We start from the raw sequence: 21,766 nt of genomic DNA on the forward strand, positions 1-21,766 counted from the left end.
AGAGCGCCATGACTTCATTCAGGTGTCGAATTACAGAGTACTCACTCAGGGCATAGAGGGACAGTGTGATTCCTGCCAAGCAAAACCCTTCAAAGAAGCGCAGGGTGCTGAACATTGGGACGTTGACAGAGAAGGCCACTGTCATGCCGAAGACTAACATGAAGAAGACGGACAGGATCAGGACCGGGTGCCTTCCAAACCTGAATGTTAGAAAAGGCAAAAGAAGGAAAAAAATGAACCATTTAATCAAAAAGCTGCTAGATGGATATATAATTGCATTCCTTCCTGCAAAAAAAAATCAGTCCAGATTCAGACTTAATATGGATACATATCTCAATACTAGTTTTACTTGATCTCAGTGCTGCGTTCAACACTTTAGATCATGACATACTCTTAGATTGACTACAAAATTACACTGGTATTCAGAGACAAGCATTAAGGTGGTTTAGATCGTACCTATCAGACTGTTACCATTTTGTCTGTTTAAATGGGAAGATAATGTCAGTAAAATACGGAGTGCCACAAGGCTCTGTGTTAGGCCCTCTGCTATTTTCAATATATATGCTGCCACTTGGTAATATTACAAGAAAATATGAAAATATGGATTTAGTTTCCACTGTCAATGCTACTCAGTTATATATTTCATCACGACCAGATGAAATCTCCAAATTATCCAAGTTGGCAGAGCGTGTTAAAGATATATAATATTAGATGACCAGTAATTTTCTTCTGTAAGACTGAGATATTACTTATTGGACCAAAAACTTGTACACAGAATCTCTTAGACTACAATCTGCATTTAGAAGGATGTACCGTTACTTCATCCTCTACAGTTTAAGATCTGGGTGTTATATTAGACAGCAACTTGTCTTTCGAAAATCATATTTCATTTGTACAAAAACAGCCTTCTTCCACCTCAGAAACATTGCTAAGATACGGAATATGTTATCTCTTTCTGAAGCAGAAAGGTTAGTTCATGCATTCATGACGTCTAGACTAGATTACAGTAATGAATCACTAACTGGTTTACTAACTGCATCCTCAACAAACAAGCTACAACTAATCCAAAATGCAGCTGCTAGAGTTCTTACCAGGTCAAGAAAATATGATCCTGTAACACCAATTTTATCATCTCTACACTGGTTACCTATTAAGTGCTGTATCAATTACAAAGTATTGCTACTGACCTATAAGGCCCTACAATCCTTCATGCTCTTTAAGGTCACAAAACCCTGGGCTTCTGGTTGTACCTAGGATATCTAAATCCACTAAAGGAGGGAGAGCATTTTCACATTTGGCTCCTAAACTCTGGAATAGCCTTCCTGATGATGTTCAGGGCTCAGACACACTCTCCCAGTTTAAATCTAGATTAAAGACGCATCTCTTTAGCAAAGCATTTACATAATGCATCTCATATCCTTGTTACTCCAGTTATATCAGATCAATTGCACATGACTATCATTGCTTAATGTTATGAACAGCAGCTACGCTAATTATTTTCCATTTGCTTTTCTGTTTTATCTCGGGATGCCCATCCCAAGGTAACTATCGACTACACCAGCTATTTTTAGACATACTCACCAATCTGCCAGAACTCCCAACACCAAGTATCCAAAGATGGAGCCCACCAACAGGGAGAATTTGGCAATATGAACTATCCAGGCAGAGTCACACACTAGGTTCCACTGTTGGGACAGAAAGATGGGATACAACCATTATTCAAAACATTTCAACCTTTTCTGTCACATTAAGTAGACACATAAATATTAAAATGTGCCATTATTGTTAATTAATTTGGTGGCTCTAATTCATTTTTCTAAACAAAATTGTTGTTGGTTTGTTTTTGATGAATAATTAACATGTTGGTACTAAATCAGAATACTTCTTTTTAGCAAGAAAAGGTGGTATAACTTACAAAGACTATACAAAACACATTCAGACAAACGTTAAAACAAACTAAATCAAAATGTCATCAGTTAGGAGTGTTTTAGGGGATTTTGTTCTTGAATGGATTTTCCATATAATAATCACACAAAGTGGGAATTTTGTTCCCAATGCCGTGGTATAGTCTATTCATAGGTGTATTTGTCACCCACAATGAACCCAAAAGGAAGTATTTGCTAATGGGGTGTTACCAAGATAAGGTGAGTCATGTGATTTCAACATAGCAGCCACTAACAGGGGAATGTAGTTCTTATGTAAAACCAATATTTTTCATAGAAATATGTGAGGCTTGACCATGCAAAATTTGCTAGCATGATCCTAAGGATTGTAAGTGGTTGTTTACAGGCTCTAGTCTTTTTAGGGGTAAATTGTTTTTATTTGTTTGTTGTTTTTCTCTCACCTTTACATGAAATTACTGTTTTCATGTCTATGTTTTATCCCTATAAAGTCTGACATATGAAATCACAGTCAGAAAAACATTTTTTTTTGAGAGAGAGATAAAGTAAAAAAAAAGCTGCCTATGTGTTTTATGTTTTGTATCATATTTGATACATCAGGCTTTTATGACTCATATAGCACGGTACAGTGAGAATATGCAGCTCAAACTCGAGAAGGAAAACACCTAAAATTTATTCACAGGCATACTTTCGCTGCAGATGCTGATATTTATATGGCCAAATGTTGAAATTCTGATGCTTGTAATGTAAATCAATGAGATCTTTATAACAGTATAGCAGATACTTACAGAAAATTATATAAATAACAATATCTGCCAGTAATATGTCTTTTTTAAACATATAATGCAATGAAATATGATTGAGAGATAAACAAATAAACCTTCTTCAAAAGCCTCATGATCATATTAGATACTCATGCTTTTTCTAAAAACAAACAAAACAAAAACAAAAACAAAAACAAAGTAATCATGGTTTTGGATGGATAATCAAGTAAACTGAAGTTGCTTCGGTCCATTAAGTGTTCATCTTGAAATATGACTAACAATATCAAAGCTATTCTTACGTTTACTTTTGAAAAATCATTCAATCAAAGATTTCACAGCAAAAAGACATGTGAACCACAATATTTTTACACCACAATTTATTGTAATTAATTATATAAATATCCTATATTTTACTTACTAAAAAACAGTATAAACTATCAATCAGACAGCATATAGTAGATTGTGTGTGACAGGTTTATCAGTAAAGTTTGATCATGTTGATCATTTAGAGGCCTTAGAAACAAACTTCTGTGGAAGCACTGACACAATGACATGCAGACAAATCACTTTTTTGTTTAAATCACTTTACACACCATTTCCCCTTTTCTTCTGAAAACCACTGGCTACCAAAACTCTAAAGGTCAAACCCTATAAAATCAGCAGTTTGCACTTCAATATTTTGCACTGTAAAAATGTGCAACAAAGCACAAATGCTCAATTATGCTGAACAAATGATTCCAAAGCAGGCATACAAAGACACAAAACCCATATCATACTTTCTAAAGAACCAAAACACACCCCAGCAGCTGAATTGTGTTTTATTGTTTTGTAATGAGTTTCTGAGTTGTCATACACGAGCACTAGTGTTTCCTGGGTTTCCCCTGCTGTTCCACAGAAACAAAGCGAAAGTGCTGCAGGATCTTGTTTCCTCTATTGTGTCATGATTGAGCCGCTCCCGTCGCATGCTTCAGGATTAGTGTCATCTGACAACCTTACTGACCAACGTTAGCCAGTCATTGTCACACATACAGTTCACTGTCATGTTCTGTTCAGTTTCTTTGTCATGGTTTTCCCTGTCCTGAGCTCCAGTTCATAGTTTGTTTCCCTCGTTTCTGATTAGTTACACACCTGTCCCCTGTTTCGTTGATTACCATCCTCTGTGTATTTAATGCTGAGTTCACGCCGTGTCATGTAAATTCGAGATGACAACATGTGATGTTCTGCCACTGTTCATGTCCTCGGACTGGGAATTATGCGCTTCTATTGCAACACTTTCAACGCCGAAATGAATCTGCAGTGATCAGGTGGTACAAGTAGGAGTTCTCAGAAAATTCCCAGCTTAAAAGTTGTAATTACTAGTTCTATAAGAACATGAACGCTTTTTACAAGTTGAAATCTTGTAATCACGGTAATTACGACATGGTGTGAAAGCACTTTCCGTGTCATTAACGTTTGCTGTGTCAGCTGGTCATTCTGCATCATGCATCTGTGTTTTAATTCAAACTACACGCACCCGTGACAGTCATACAGAACACCTCATTTGTTGATTTTCACCTTTATTTAATCAAGTTAATTAAGAATAAGTCTCTTAGGGCAACATTAGGGCAAAACCTAATCCAGCAATGACAAGAAAGCACACTGTTCACATAGAAGCACATTTCAGCTTATTATAATTATATAATATTTTGTAGTAACTGAAACAGAAAAAAAAAGTATGGATTTCAATAATTTAAATTCATTTAAAGATTTAAAACTAAAATTTTACAATGGTAATTTCTAACAAAACATTTTCATATTTAACTGACTGATCTATTTTGTCTAAAATTGCTAGTCATATTTTGAATGATAATCTGCTATTCAAATAATTGGCCAAAAATTATTTAATAACTTTTTTCAATTACATAAAACCTTAAGATTCAATATTCAGTTCCCAAAAATTTGGTGACTCCGACCTTCAACCATATAAAATGGGACATTCCTTTACATATATACTCTATCTATCTATCTATCTATACACATACATACATACATACATATACATATATATATATATATATATATATATATATACACACACATAGCATACATACTTATCAACACACTCATATATATATATATATATATATATATATGAATATAAATTTTTCCTTTTTTACTGTTTATATTGTAATTAACTTCTAATAAAATTAAATCTAATAAAAACAAAGTTACAAAAAAAGTGACATTTCATAAAATCGTCACCAAAAAAGTAACATTATATATATATATATATATATATATATATATATATATATATACACACATTATAGTAAATGATGATACTTTCACTCCATTTATTTAATTTTTTACACAAATTGTAGTGTGGACTGAATTCATTGGCATTAACTAGTCATCCCTGTTACAAGTATTGTAAGAAAACAAACCATCATTTAGTCCATTTACCATATTAGTGGAAAGTCCTGATTATGGTTTTACAGTAGTAAACATGCATGGAACTGCAGTCACGATTATATTTTAGCAGAAAATCTCAACTCATATTGTCTATTTTTTGCATTTTGAGTTTTACCTACTTGAGTTTTTTATTTTGTCAATTCAAAGACATTGGATCAATTGGATAAACATAGTAAATAACGTCAGAGTTTAAAATAAAAAAATATATATATATTTTTTTTTTTTTTTTTTTTTTTTTTTTACAGTGTAGGTGCCATTGTAAAAGTAAAGGGAAGTAATAAGGTCTGTTTAATATTACAAAACAAATATAAAATACAAAACAGGCTAACTCTTCAAACAAATGTGTGATGTTGAAGACATCTGTATTTGAGAACAGAGAGAGAGAGAGGCAGCAGCTCATAGAAGATTATTACAGTGAAAGTCAGAGAATGAGAAGATGTTATAATAATGCAAGTATATGTACGTTTGTGTACTTGATCATCCACCTTTCCTCACTGATAAGTGAATCGGGGAAAGGGAAGGTGCGCAGAACAGAATGAGCGCCAGTGAGGAAATGACAAGAGATTGCCGCATAGTTTCTGCCTGGCAACAGACCGGTGTGAGAGACACCACATATAAACAGGCAGCCCTCGCTCCGACGGCATTTATTACTTTATAATTCAAAGGAAAGAACAACATGAGAGCGAGAGACACATAACGAGAGCAGAGGAAGTGAGACGCACATGCTCCTGACAGACAGAGACTCTCTAGTGTGTTACAAAATGCAGAGAACAGAATTCAACATTCTGGACTGTAGAAATGGTCGGAAGAAATATACTATTTATAGATTTAGATTAGATGTGATGCTAAAGACTATACATACATACCATTGCCATAATTAATATACATTAATTTTATTTTTAAAAAAAGCACTTGAAGAACAGACAAATCACATAGTTATAGATGTGCATTATCGAGAAATCAATATATTCAAAAATATTTCTATTTTTATTCAAGTTTAATCTTGGTCCACTTTATATTCAGGTTGGAGCCCATAGCATAATATAATGTAATATAATATAATATAATATAATATAATATATAGATTAAACCTGCAAGCCTTTGACTGTCCTTGTGTACTTTAAAGTAGTGTTTTTATATATAAGATTATTTATAAACTTTTGCATTTGGCACGACCCGAACCACCTCAGTCGTTGCACTCAGAACAGAAGTCTTCACACGCTCTCTTTTAGTCGTGTTTTTGGGCTCAACTAGAATGCTTTCATGCTTGAATGTTCATTATTTTCCTCATATTCTGCATTGTTGCAGCTCCTCTCTTCCCAGTCTGTCAGTAACGCTCTGTTTAGTTCCTTTAGTCTCTATGAAGCCCCTCCTTCTGAAAAGCACAATGTGCTCTGATTGGTCGGCTGGAGCTGTGTGTTGTGATCGGTCAAGTGCTTCGAGCGTGTTTGGGAAATGTCCGACCCCTTACCATAACCGCCAGTTTCAACACACTAATTACTAACTCAACCAGGCCCCGCCCCTTTATTCTGCGTACAAATTATTTAAATGAGGAATAGTGTGACGTGTTCGTTCCTGGAAGAAAACTCAACGTTTCAGGGAGTTCAGAAACAGTGACACTGAAATAGAGAATAACTCCCGCTGGAAGGACTTTATCTTTAGCAAATATACTACATTATATTGTTTGTGATCACACATTGCATAAAATTTCCATCTTCATCTAGGAAATGAAACACAACAACAGTCTTTGAAACAGTGATTTGATCATGTTGGAACTCATGTTGAAGAGGCCAGCAAGAGGAAGCACGGAAAACGGCAGGAGCTAGAGGACAGGCTGTCTGACACACTGACTGAGGACCGGCTGGAGGGATTTACAGGCTGTTCGCTCTGCTGAGCCCTAAAGGCCCTGATATACTCACAGCAGTTATTTTCCATTCTTTGGTTATGGGGGAAAAAATGTCTGAAATACCTGAGCAATATTTACTGATTCTTAACATCCCAAAACTGTTTGGATTAATATTTACAGTAAATATGTCCTGTGTGTCTGGGTTATTATCATTTAATAAAACTATTAAATACATTATTGTTAACTTAAATAAAGTACAAAATATAAGAAACAAAAATAAGCAACCAAATATAAATATTAGTTAAGCAAATCTAAACGAAAATGAGAAATGTTGCATCTGCAATGAACTGAATTGTTTAAGCTGAAGCAAAAATGTAAAACTAGATGAGTAAAGTTAGTTGGGACAAACTTTGATGTTGGCTCGACAAAGCCGTATGAAAGTTTGAAAGATTTATAAGCTTTAAATTTAGTGAAGTGGAAAGAGAAAGACATTGCTAGCAGGCTTGTTAACACAGAACATGTTAGCAACAAGCTAATTCATGCTAGCTAATTCATGTCAACAACATGCTAATTCTTGCTAGCAACATGCTAATTAATGTTAGCAATGTGTTAGCATGTTGCTAACATGTTCTAATTCAAAACATTGCTAACATGAATTAGCATGTTGCTAGCATGTTTCAGCACATTGCTTGCAAGAATTAGCATGTTGTTGACATGAATTAGCATTTTTTAACACACTGCTAACATGAATTAGCATGTTCCGAGCTTGTTTTAACACATCGTTAGCATGAATTAATATGTTGCTACCATTCTATAACTTGTTGCTAGCATTAATTCGCATGTTCCTAGCATGGATTAGCATGTTAAAAAAAAATATGTTGACAAAGTTTTCCTTTGAGGACATTTGCAGTTGAAAAAAAGGTAATAAATCGCAATGTTATTTCAAAACTCGGCATATCGCAAAATGTTTAAAATAGCAATAACATTATCGTTAAAGTCCATACAATGTTTTATGCTCTAACAGCGAAGAAAAACAGAGACTCCTTGAAATATCAAAGTCAATAACCCAACTGTTCTTTGAAGGCGGGTCAAAGCAGCTAGTAGGCGGGCATTATGCAAATATGCAAACATATCCACATCACTATGATCAGACGCTTTCTTAATCATCTCGTTAACATTAACATTAACCATCCAGTTACTGTTTTTATATCTAAAGTCTGCCTGTACTTCCTACATACTGTATAATTGGTTATTTATTTAGAGTCTGGAATTTTCCCTCTTTATTGAAGTGTGTGTGTGTGTGTGAGTCATGTTCAGGTTCATTAGAGTAGCCGACATCAGATCAGCAAAACTCATGAAGTGCAAATGTCAGTGTTCATTCTGAATATCAGACAGACAGCAGTTGTCACTGGCTATGTTTCCATCCAAAGTTGTGAATTTAATTTGGAATATTGCATAAAACATTTGTGAATAAAGCAGCCATCTCATGTGTTCGAAAGAACAAAATTGTGACTTCCAAGCAAAATTGGTGCTAATAAAAATGGAAGTTGCTGCAATCGGGCTCTTTTTCCTCCATCACAAAAGAGTTGCGTCTCAGAGCAGCAGACGAAATGCGAGAAACGCTGTCATGTTCTCTTGCGTTCGGATGCTGGTGTTTGTGAATTAAAGGGGTGGTTGATTAAGATTTCACTTTTTTAACTTTAGTTAGTGTGTAATGTTGCTGTTTGAGCATAAACAACATCTGCAAAGTTACGACGCTCAAAGTTCAATGCAAAGAGATATATTTTCTTTTACAGAAATCGCTTTTTAAGGACTACAACAACGAGCTTCTTCCCAGGTTGCTGACATCACAAACCCTAAAATTTACATAAACCCCGCCCCCGAGAACACACAACAAAGGGGGCGGGGCTATGTTGGGCTGCTTTAGAGAAGAGGAAGAGTTGTTGTAGTAGAGTGTTGTTGACATGCCATCATTTTACGCCGGACTGCTTCACAAACGAGGGTCAATTCAACACTGGATTTGCACAAAAGATTAACATGACGGCACATGCTAGTCGATGAGTTGAATCAACTCCACAGCAACTACATAAATTTATCCACTAACCATTCAGAAACGTCCAGTTTCATTCTAAAAGTTGTAACTTCTTCCTGAGTCTCTCCATCAGTGTCGACTCCGGTTTGAACAATGTAAGGCTGAACACCGTTACTGACAATCCTCATTTTGACTGCGTGAGATTCTCCAGCTTTGTTGTTGTTGAGCGACTGAAGCGTGAGCTGTTAAAGCTCCGCCCTCTTCTGGAAAGGGGGCCGGGAGCAGCAGCTCATTTGCATTTAAAGGGACACACACAAAAACGGCGTGTTTTTGCTCACACCCAAATAGGGGCAAATTTGCCAAGTTATAATAAATGATCTGTGGGGTATTTTGAGCTGAAACTTCACAGACACATTCTGGGGACACCAGAGACTTATATTACATCTTGTGAAAAGGGCATTATAGGTCCCCTTTAAACCAAATCATTCTGATGACAGACTTTGACTCAGGCGCTTCAGAACCACCAACCAACCTGTAGTTGTTACACACAACAGTCACTGAAAAAAGAAATATATACTATAAATGTGATGTGAAGATGAAAGATGATCACATGACGTAGTGTATTGTTCATTATCATACATTAATTGCTAACTGAGCATTTGATAAACCAGATCTTTGTAGTTTTTTGAGCTAGTGATGGACGTGGAAACGCAAGCTTCAGTTTTCTGCAGAGGCCTGTTCACACACGTGTGCTGCCCACACACACACACACACAGACACACACAGACACAGTATTTACCCAGCTGTTCAGGTCAACTCACTGATCCTTTATCAGTTGGCGTGACTTGAACTTTTAGTCGGAAACACAAAATGCTTATTCATAGATTTCCATTCAGACTTATGAGCTGGACTCAAAACGACCTTAAAGAAACAAACTGACAGTATATGGATAACAAAATGTGTCTTAAAATACAGCTTTATCAAAAAGTTGGATTTGACAACAGTTCTCAACTTCTCAAATGTGGAAATGGTCTGTAATCTTCCTCTTCATTCACTTCCAAACAGGTATCTTAGTTTTGTACCTCATGAATTGTGTATTTGCTGAAGACATTTTACTGCTGCTGTACTACAATGATGATCCCTCAAAGAAGTATCATGTTATTCTCATAGTTTGTTGATAAATACATTGATTTATTATAATAAAAGTGCTGAGAGATTTAGGACATTTTTCTTTACAGACTGTATTTCTGTCAAACCCATGAACAGAATCAAATCTAGTTGACTGTAATGATTTATTTGCATGTTTACTGTAATTAATCCCTGTAAATACAATGTATGGTTTCTCATTGTTCTCGTTGTACTATGCTATAGTAACACATCGCCACAGGCTAAACACAATGAGCCCTTTTTTCCTCTCCCTTGTTTCACCGGCAAATACAATTCCCCCTTTCTCTTCCTCTATCTCTTCTTCTCTCTACTCTTTCTCTCTCTTTCTCTCTTGAAGACAGAACTATGGGTAACAAGAGAGCACATTCCCAATCCCACATGCAGTGCAACAATCCAAGGGCCTGAATGATCCCCTTATCTCTGTCTTTATGCATATTAAGACACTATTTGCATTTTCTTCAGAAACTTTAAAAATCTAGTTTGATATACTGTTTTAAAAGAGTAATTTAGATATTTCAGCAATTTCCGAAGTAAGCTTTTAGGCTTAATTTACTATAAGAATTTGGATGCACAATATATCATATCACCCAATAAATGTGATTTTTAAATGTTATTAGTATTGTATGATACATTTAGGCCAATAAGTTACAGCCAATCGAACATGGGACTCTATTATTTCTAGTTGACTGACATTCTGTTAAAATCCATGACACACAGGCATTTCCAGTTGACTTCAATAAAGGAGACTCACTCAACAGGCATGACTGGCGTGTAAATGTGGGTGATCATGGATCAAGATATCATGGAAGTTTAGAAAGAGTTGTTTTTGCAGCTTAAGGCTGTTATACACTATGACTTGCAAAAATTGCTCAGATTTTTTGCAGTCAGCACTAGTTCGTTGCTGCAGATTTTGGACACTTGGAGATGACAGGTTTCATATAAAATTGTGGATTGTATGATGGTTATTGGTTATTTTATACCTATGATTCGTACCTATGATATCAAACATGTTTGATCATTTGACCAATTATTTGTAATGTATGATAATTATTCTCAATGCATTCGATTATGGCATTAAAAAGGGCCGTTTTCTCAGTATCATTCGGTTTAGTTCTCCATTTCTCCTCCTCTCATACACACACACACCTTACACTTGCACACACTTGAGTAGAGAACACATTTATAATGTTAAACATTTATAATGTTACAGAGTTTTCTATTTAAAAAAAATACTGCTCCTGAAAATGAATCATAAAAGGTTTCCACAGCACACCCATCTTCAACTTTCATAATAATATGAAATGTTTTTGAGCACTAAATCAGTACATTAGAATGATTTCTTGATGATAATGTGACACTGAAGACTGAAGTAATGCAGGGCCGTAACCACCATTGGCATTGTCCCCCCCAATAACTGAAAATGGCCAAATTGTCCCCCAACAATATTTGATGTTTCTCAATGCTGTTTTCCATTACGCACAACTCTGTTTATTATTAGGATGAAAGACAGTTTAAAAAGGTTTTTTTTCTGCCTCAGTGGTCGCTCATCAATATCAAAATGATGGCCAATCAGATCAAAGAAGGCGGGGCTTACGATTCACTGAAGACGAGTGTGAATTCCAATGCGACACTTTTAACAGTGAAAGAGTGTGTGTGGTAAGATATAAGTAGCTAAATATTTCATATTTGACAACTGTTTTACGATGGATATGTTTAACCATCCACAGTAATATACAGTGATGCAAACTACTCAACTTTTGTATGGAATTACTCCATTTTGAATTGAAAAATTATGTCATTCATAACTGAATGTGAAGACGTTTCATATAACACACACACTTTTATATCACACACACTCACACATTCTTGTACATCAATCTTTGTGAGGACATTCATTGACACAATGTAATGTCTAGCTCCTTACCCTACCCCTACCATCACAATTGAGTTTTTAACCTGAACCCTTACCCTAAACCGACCCTTAACCTAATTATTATCATATCTCTAAAACCCTCAAACAGGCCTTTAAAGGGCTTTCAGAAAAAGAGGACCGGCCAAAATGTACTCCCTTTACCCTCTTGGTCCTCACTCTGATGGTCTAAAACTCAAACCAGTCCTCACAAAAATAGTTGTACAAGTACACACACACACACACACACACACACACACACACACACACTCAAGAATCTAATACACTCTAGAAGTAATTCAATCAAACAGCTGCCAATCCAATAGGAAATAAGAATCTGGCATCACTGACAGCATCTGTACTTCTATCATCCAAACAACTTAAATTCAATATAACATTATGAATATAACAGGCCTTGACCTATGGATGGCTTGAAGGTCGGTACACAGAATAAACTAAGAGTTCATTATTATTTTCATTAAATAACAAGGTTGAGAGGATCAGCCGTACCATTCAGTATGTTTATCATTGATAAAGACAGCTAGTGAAAGAAGCTCAAAACAGTGAATCAGCTTCATCAAAAAAATATCTAGCAGTCCCATTCCTCAAGGGAATTACTTCATGAGCTCAGTATTTACTCTCTTATTATTGAATCCAAACCCTTCAGGCCTGATCCTGCCCTTGTCATCAGAATGCAACATTAGACAGTCCATGTGATTCTCCAGCTCTGCCTCTCCCAGTGATGATATTCTCCTATTCATTTTACCTTATCTTATTAAAGTCAAAGCCTGCGGGGCCTCCAATGCAATTAGAATAGTCCTCAAAATCTGAAAGGGCCATGACTTTCAAAGGATGTCTGAGGAGATCAGAGAAGAAGAATATGTACTATTTTACAGGGACTTTTCCGACCTGCCCAACTCAGTCAGAGGGACTCTCTCTTTCACATGCCAGAACATTTCAATAATTCATTTTGATGTAACTCCTTTGTATCAGGGTTCACATTCAAACATGACTGCATCATGTTAAACTTGAAACGGTTACTCTTTGGCTTAACTCAATGTTTTCATGTTAAAAGAATATGTTTCAATCGATTAACTCGATTAAATATAAAAAAGGTGATTTCCATTTCCCACCATGCTTAGCATGGGGCTGGATAGGGAGTAAATGTTGAAGTAAAGTGTTATTTTATGCATTTTTAGCATAATGAGAGCTGAGAACCAGAGTCTGAGGATATGTCCCGAATAAAACTGGTAAAGTCTACACGTTTGCACCAATCATTTTGCGCCGGACTGCTTCACAAACAAGGGTCTTTTCAATGCCTCCGGTTCAAACATATAAGGCTGAACTAGTGTTGAAGATCATCAGTTTGCAACATGTTTTCATTATTTTCATGTTTTCATTACAAACGTTGATCATTGTAGCCAATCATAGACATATCTGTTGAGTGTGTGAACACAATGGCCAATCAGAGGCAACACTATGCTGAACACCGCTCAGTTTCTTACATTTTCAGTGCGTGAGATTGTCCTGTTTTGTTGTTGCCGGTATGGTGGAGCATGAGATCTTGAAGCTCCGCCCTCTTCTTGAAAGGGGGCCGGGAGCAGCAGCTCATTTGCATTTAAAGGGACACACACAAAAACAGCATGTTTTTGCTCACCCCCCAAAATTGGCAATTTTAACATGTTATAATAAATAATCTGTGGGGTATTTTGAGCTAAAACTTCACATACACGCTCTGGGGACATCAGAGACTTATTTTACATATTGTTATTGTTAATAGGTGCCCTTTAATAAAAAAATCAACCACTAATACCAGTGATGTAACCAGTACCATCTTCTGGTTGGCAACAACCAACATGAGTAAAGAAAAGCTATATAATGCTCTTTGTCTGAACTTGATTCAATCATGGACAGCAGTTTCACATGATGAAAACATGTAAGATGAACTAAATTGAAGTGAGTAAACTCATCTAAATAACTTTGTTTAATCAAGTTTATCTCACATGAAGTAGTATCTGAGTAGTGATAACATGTCTCCATGTGGAACTGCTGTCCAAAGATTTGTACATATCTTTGTCTTCTCACCTCTATTAATGCATTTCCAAAATCATCATTTCTGAGCTATTCCTTTGCGGATTTGCTTTGTTTTGGACCATTATCAAGCCTCACAGATTGTATGAGCTTTTTTACCCAATGTGAAACTGTTACAAAACAACTCCAAATCATCTGTGCGGAGCAAACTGTTGCAGTAAAGCTGCTTCTCGTTAGGGATGTGCCAAGATCGACTGGGGCTTTAATGTTGTGCATTTAATTAGTGCATTTACAGTGATATGCAGTTATCAAACAACCGTAAAATGCACGTTGAGAGTTGCTGAAAGTGCTGATACCGTCCTGTACTTCAGTATATTAACAGTCAGCATGGTAAAGCTTTTATTTTATAATTGATCTCATTGAGTCAGGAGTTCTTTGAGACTTTGTGAAGCATCTTGTACTCTGTTCTTCGGATGAATTTGGTGAAGGTTATTATCGTTAACTAATTAAAAACATTTGGGTTCACTGAAATAAAGCTGATATATAATATTAGCTAAAAAACATAAATGTTGCCTCGGTCTCAGGCAGCTCTTTCAAACTTGGCATGATGGGAGCATTTACATCTTCGACGCTTATAACTAAACCAGAATGATGTTTAATTTGAACCCGATTCTAATTTTAAGCACTTGACGTTTATGGGCTGTACTAACTTTTCCCAAACTAGACAGCCTTTCTGTATAAGCTGTACAAATCATTACAAAATGTACATTCCATATATCCTTATGAAAAATATTTTACGATTCTGCACTATTTCTGTTACTAACCAAATAAGTTTGCTGACTGATTATGCTGATATATGATGGATCATCAGGTTTCCACTGTGAAATGTTAATTTGATAATTTTTTTAATTAAACTTTTATGAAATTAAAAAAAAAAAAAATAGTTATGCATAACATTTATACACATCAATGACTTCTTAAATCATGATCACAATATCTACAGGAACAGGGATCCACAGCACAGGAATAGAGGTGTTAAAAAAGGACAGATAACGAAATACAGGTGTGTGACCTATTGAAATGCATAGCATTTTATTGGCAAATTATTAAATGTAAATTTTAGTTTGTATTCCTAATAAATATTAAATAGAGTGGCCACAATATTGACGATATTGAATAGTTGCATTGAATAGATATTTTTGTGGTCAGTGTTAACACGAGTTACGTAATCAGATTACTTTAAGTAACTAGTAAAGTAACATTACTTTTAGATTTACAACAAAATATCTAAGTTACTTCTTCAAAAAAAGTAATGCAAGTTACTTTGTTTTCCCATTTATAGACTGACACCTCTCTTGTCCCCATGTTGAGAGAAATCAGGAGTAAGGTTGATAAAATAGGGTAACTAAGTAACACAATTAGTTACTTTTCCAGGGAGTAACACAATATTGTAACACGTTACTTTTAAAAGTAACTTTCCCCAGCACTGTTTGTGGTCACATTTATTGATGAGTGAACAAAGTGAGAGAACAAAACAAGTGAATGGGAGGACAGTGTACATGACTATGACTTACTGCCAAAGAGAAACTGTATATCGGTAGTTTGGGAAACTATGTTTTTGGAAACGAATTGGATACAGGAGAGAGGACGTGTCAGAGAGCCAGGTAATTTGCAAGACGTGTCAAATGATTACCACGAAACTGTGCGTGCAATACAACAAATCTGTACCAATATTTGAGACAGCGCCATAAAAACCTACATGACCAATGTACAATGACAAGTCCCTCAAATCAACAAACACAAACACACCTCAAAGCCAACCTAACTCGACTGAACAAATATTGATCTTTCAGGCATTTGAGAGCGTCACGCCTTATGAGAGGAGCTCAAAATGCACAAGGAAATAACCAAAGCTATCATGTACACAATGGTACCTGTATACACAGTCAGTAAAGTCAGCTTCAAAAAGACAAAAACACTCAACGAAAGATCATAATACATTAATTTTTGTCAAGTTGCTATCCCTGAAATGAACAAGAAATGCAAAGCGTGTTGAATTAGAGCTAAAGCAGTTGAAATACTACACCAATAGCTGTTTACATGCACCCGAATAATCTGTTAGTAATCAGATGCATGACTCAAATGGACTGAAAAGCCTTCATATAAACACCTCAATCCATCCCACTGAGCGTAATCCCAATGAAATTTGGATTGGATTGAAAAAAATCCCATAAACATTAAAAATTAAGCATGTAAACTATTTTCTCACTCTGAGTCAACGATACTTGTGTACTTGCATTTGCTTACATGTGTTTTATGTCATGCGGAGGTGCAAATGTTTATGACTTACGAACTGGTCAGTGGAGGAGAGGATACTGAATATGTACTAATTATTTGTTAAAAAAGCTCTTCTGGCATAAATGTCTGCTTTGTTTTAGATGTCATCAAGGTGAAAACGATAGTGACTTTCACTTCGGACTTTGCGAGAAGCAGCAAGTGTCTATCATTACAGACAACGGCTCAAATATACTGAAGGCTGTCGCTTGGTACAAAATTACATTAGATTATTTTAAATGAGAAACAAACTCAGTGTCTGTGTTTAGTTTAGTACTCCAATGTATTATTTAATTTGTTGTACTACTAGTAGTTTTATTTTTAAATGCAGGAAATGAGATCTATGGGACCTATTATGCTGTTTTTTAAAGTTTTGTTTTTGGTTCTACTAGAACAGGTTTTCATGCTTGAATTTTCATTGCAGCTCCTCTCTTCCCAGTCTGTCAGTAACGCTCTGGGGTGTGTTTCCCAAAGTGAACTATGGTCGCAAGTTCTGTCGTTACCAATAGAGTTCAATGGGACTTACGACCATAGTTGACTAACGATGCTTTCGGGAAACGCACCCCTGTTTAGTTCCTGTCTCTATGAAGCCCCACCTTCTGAAAAGCACAATGCACTCTGATTGGTCGGCTGGAGCAGTGTGTTGTGATTGGTGTTTGGGAAATGTCCTGCCCCTTACCATAACCGTGAATTTCACCACACTACTAACTAACTCAACCAGGCCCTGCCACTTTATTCTACATATGAATTATTTAAATGAGGAATATTGTGACGTGTTTGTTCCTGGAAGAAAATTCAATGTTTCAGGAAGTTCAGAAACAGTGACACTGATATAGAGAATAACTCCTGCTGGAGGAACTTTGCAGAGCTTTTTCATGCTCAAACAGCAACATTACACACTAAAGAACGATAAACATGAAACATGAAAGCAAGTGAGAATTTTTCCCCCACGGTTGGAAGAAAAAGGTGATGTTAGGAAGAAGGAAGAACTTCAGCTTTTACAGTATACACTCATAACAGAGCCTGAAAAGACAAGACTCAAGGTGATAAACAGGTTTTGGAGCAACAGAGGGCATCGTCTCAGGTCCTCTCAGCTGACTGTAAATCAAAACACCTGATGCCACAATGGAAATGCACAGATGTCCAAGAACCTGTAGGCATTGGGTCAACTTCAGGAGTTCACATATGCCCTTTCCAGCGAATTACTGTCAGAGTGTCCTACCTAAAACCAATCCTTCATCTACTGAACACAAAGAACTGGCTTGGAGGGTAAAGACACTGACCTGACAAAGACTAAAAAATCCAAATTTCTTAAAGTCCCACTGTAGTCAATAATTTCATCCCCTAAAACTCATCTTTGATCAACAAAATGACATATGTTAAGGTTTTTTCCTGTGAAAAAGAATCCTTTATGCCTTAAAATAGCTTGCCTCATTTAGCATACGCGGATCAGTGAATATGCAAATTAGCCCCACCTCCACTCACTCGCATTAGCTCAGAGATCCACTCAGTCAACTTCCTGAGGTAAACGCTGCACAATGGTATCGCTCTTTACAACATCTGACTCATAACAGTAATTAATATGATTAGCCTTTTGCTTGACCGTGTTATCAAACAGCTAATAATGTGTTGCTAATGTTACACAAACCATGTTCACATTCACAAGTCAGACAGCTGCCTAACAATCACTATCCTTACAAACGCTTTAACAGCTCAGAACATCAGTGGAGAAAGGCATATAGTTCATCATAGCACTGTAATATACATCATACACCCGCCATATTGCTAAATCTACACTATTTTTCATATCAACAGAAAAATATACCGGGATAACCTGGCTTCTTTTGAGACTCCCTTGCACGGTCAGTTAATGATATGCTAAAGCCCGCCGGCACGTTGATGTGATTGGTTACAAGGTAGTTTGTGACATCAGAAACACCAGCAATTTCAAACCGCGAGTCTTTTTTTCAATGCAGTTTTAAGGAGAAAATACTCAGCAATGGTGCTGACTGATGAATTTGCATATGGTTTGTCTTAAAGCATATTAAAACACCACATAGACAACATTAAAAACTTGATTTTCACCACAGCTGGTCTTTAACTAAATAAATTTAAAAAAATTATGAGGATGAAGTTATCGGAACGTCTGGATTTGGCAACTTCTGTCATCATTTACTCATCCTCATGTTGTTTTAAACCCATAAGACTTTCATTGAATTATCCTCTCATCATTTTTGTCTATCCATTCAAAGTCTAAGTAATAATCAATAGCTTTAAAAAGTGCATAAAGACCATATGATAAAATTACCCATATAAATCAACTGGTTCAAACTGAGTCTTCTGAAGAGATGCGATCGGTTTATATGACGATCAGTTTATTCACATTAATCAACGCACATACATAGAGCACATCAAATATGGTAAACAGAAGCTCAAACATGCTTTCTTGACATGCAAGAACCAATGAGGTTTTTCTCATGTGTCAAGCATGTTTGAGCTTCTGTTTACCATATTCTATGTGCTCTATGTAAGGGAACCTTACATGTTTAAAGCGGTCCTTGATTACGATTTCACTTTTTTAACTTTAGTTAGTGTGTAATGTTGCTTTTCAAGCACAAACAACATCTGCAAAGTTACGATGCTCAAAGTTCAATGCAAAGGGAGACATTTTCTTTTACAGAATTCGCTGTTTAATGACTACAAAAAAAAGGGCTGGTAAGGACTACAACGAGCTTCTTCCCGGGTTGGTGAAATCACAAACCCCAAAATTTACATAAACCCCGCCCCCGAGAACACGCAACAAAGGGGGTGAGGCCATGTTGGGCTGCTTTAGAGAAGAGGAAGTGTTGTTGTAGTAGAGTTTTGTTGTCATACAGTCATTTTACACCGGACTGCTTCACAAACGAGGGTCAATTCAACGCTGGATTTGCACAAAAGATTAACATGACGGCACATGCTAGTCGATGAGTTGAATCAACTCCACAGCAACTACATAAATTTATCCACTAACCATTCAGAAACGTCCACCTCCAGTTTGAACAATGTAAGGCTGAACACCGTTACTGACAATCCTCATTTTGGCTGCGTGAGATTCTCCAGCTTTGTTGTTGTTGAGCAACCGAAGCGCGAGCCGTTAAAGCTCCGCCCTCTTCTGGAAAGGGGGCCGGGAGCAGCAGCTCATTTGCATTTAAAGGGACACACACAAAAATGGCATGTTTTTGCTCACACCCAAATAGGCGCAAATTTGACAAGCTATAATAAATGATCTGTGGGGTATTTTGAGCTGAAACTTCACAGACACATTCTGGGGACACCAGAGACTTATATTACATCTTGTGAAAATGGGCATAATAGGTCCCCTTTAAAAAGGTTTAAACAGCCTGCACATCTTTCCATATCCATTGCACATTTTTGGACAGACAGACCTGACAAAATTAGACCCAATCCGACCCGACGGCAGTTTTTTTTTCAAACGCTGCCCTGCACCATCTAATCTATTGGTTCTCAACCCTGTTCCTGAAGCCCCCTAAAAGAGGAACTACATTATGTAGTTTTGAGTTTATTAAGTGAGCTAATAAAATATCAACTCAAGTTAATATCTCATACCAAATTATCTACTTTGGTGGCAAGCAGCTGTGTAAATAAGCAGGATAATGTACAGCCAGCCGGTTAAACCTGACAGGGTGATCAGGACCCTGACACAAGCCAAAAGAAATGACTGGTTATACATTGTCCCTTACTAAATTTTGGAGGCCACATATTAAAAAAACCATATAGTTCTCAAAATGCAGTCTGAATTCACATCACACTCTAAAAAATGTTGGGTTGAAAATTGACAAACCCAGCGGTTGGGTTAAATGTTTGCCCAACCTGCTGGGTAGTTTTATTTTCATTTGTGGTTAAAATGTATATTTAACACTACCATGGCAGACTTTGTGCACTGCCTTTCTATTTTATTCACATTTGAGAAAACATTTTTTATATTTGATGAGCTGTGTGGTCACCACAACTAAAATGGCTGCGTACCCAGAATTACTGAGACTTGAATGATTAGTTCACTTCAGAATGAAAATTTCCTGATAATTTACTCAGCCCCATGTCATCCAAGATTTCAGTTGAAAAGAAATGAAGGTTTTTGAGGAAAACATTCCAGGATTTTTCTCCATATAGTGGACTTCACTGGGGTTCAATGGGTTGAAGGTCCAAATGTCAGTTTCAGCGCAGCTTCAAAGAGCTCTACATGATCCCAGACGAGGAATAAGAGTCTCATCTAGAGAAACCATCTGTCATTTTCTAAAAAAAATTAAAATTATATACTTTTTAACCACAAATGCTTGTCTTGCACTAGCTGTGTGATGCACCACGCATTACGTAATCATGTTGGAAAGGTCACGCGTGACGTAGATGGAAATACAGATCCAGTGTCTACAAAGCGAACATGCACTAAGCCAAACACCCTTTACAAAAAAAGGTAAAACAACGATGGAGAAAATGAGATGGAGTTTTTCGCCCTACCGCGGTACTTCCGCCTACGTCACGCGTGATCTTTCCAACATAATTACATAATGTGTGGCACATCGCATAGCAGTGCAAGACGAGCATTTGTGGTTAAAATGTGTGTAATTTTATTATTATTTATTTATTTTTTTTATAAAAAATGACCGATGGTTTCTCTAGATAAGACTCTTATTCCTCGTCTGGAATCATGTAGAGCTCTTTGAAGCTGCACTGAAACTGACATTTGGACCTTCAACCCGTTGAACCCCAGTGAAGTCCACTATATGGAGAAAAATCCTGGAATATTTTCCTCAAAAACCTTAATTTCTTTTCGACTGAAGAAAGAAAAACATATACATCTTGGATGACATTGAGGTGAGGAAAATTACCCGGAAAATTTAATTCTGAAGTGAACTAATCCTTTAACCTGCCATTTAGTTGCACATGATACAACACAAGCATCCAGGCAGAGAAAAAAACATGGAAGATTTTAATCTGATGAAGACTACCAGCACACTAAACTGTTATTATTATTACTATTAGGGAATCTTCCAGCAGATACCTCTGCTTCAAGCACAGGCAGATTAGCTGCGGAGGACATAATGTGACACTAATATGATAAACTCCAAAAGCCTATATGGTGGCTTTCTCTTATCTCCGTAGGCTGCTCAGAATTACTGTGTAATCCTTAGAGTTTGCTGACCCATATTCCTCATTGCACAATACACCGACAGGCTAATGGAGGCCGAAGGGCAGGACACCAGTGGTTAAAAGGGTGCTGTTGATTGTTTTTTTAAAATTGCATAGAGCGTGGTTATGTCATCTGGTCAGCAT

General features: G+C 36.5%; 1 protein-coding gene across 1 annotated transcript in view; it reads right to left on the minus strand.

The window, feature by feature from the left end:
* The window catches only part of slc22a23 (solute carrier family 22 member 23), a 48,469-nt gene that overhangs the window by 25,570 nt on the left and 1,133 nt on the right, over window positions 1-21,766 (minus strand). The window contains exons 2-3 of the mRNA XM_051867973.1: window positions 1,582-1,685; window positions 46-200 (exon numbers count right to left, since the gene is read on the minus strand). Coding sequence (XP_051723933.1) covers window positions 46-200; window positions 1,582-1,685 — 259 coding nt within the window. The remainder of the gene's footprint in view (window positions 1-45; window positions 201-1,581; window positions 1,686-21,766) is intronic.

This window comes from Ctenopharyngodon idella, chromosome 2, assembly GCF_019924925.1.
Source record: "Ctenopharyngodon idella isolate HZGC_01 chromosome 2, HZGC01, whole genome shotgun sequence".
Taxonomy (NCBI): domain Eukaryota; kingdom Metazoa; phylum Chordata; class Actinopteri; order Cypriniformes; family Xenocyprididae; genus Ctenopharyngodon; species Ctenopharyngodon idella.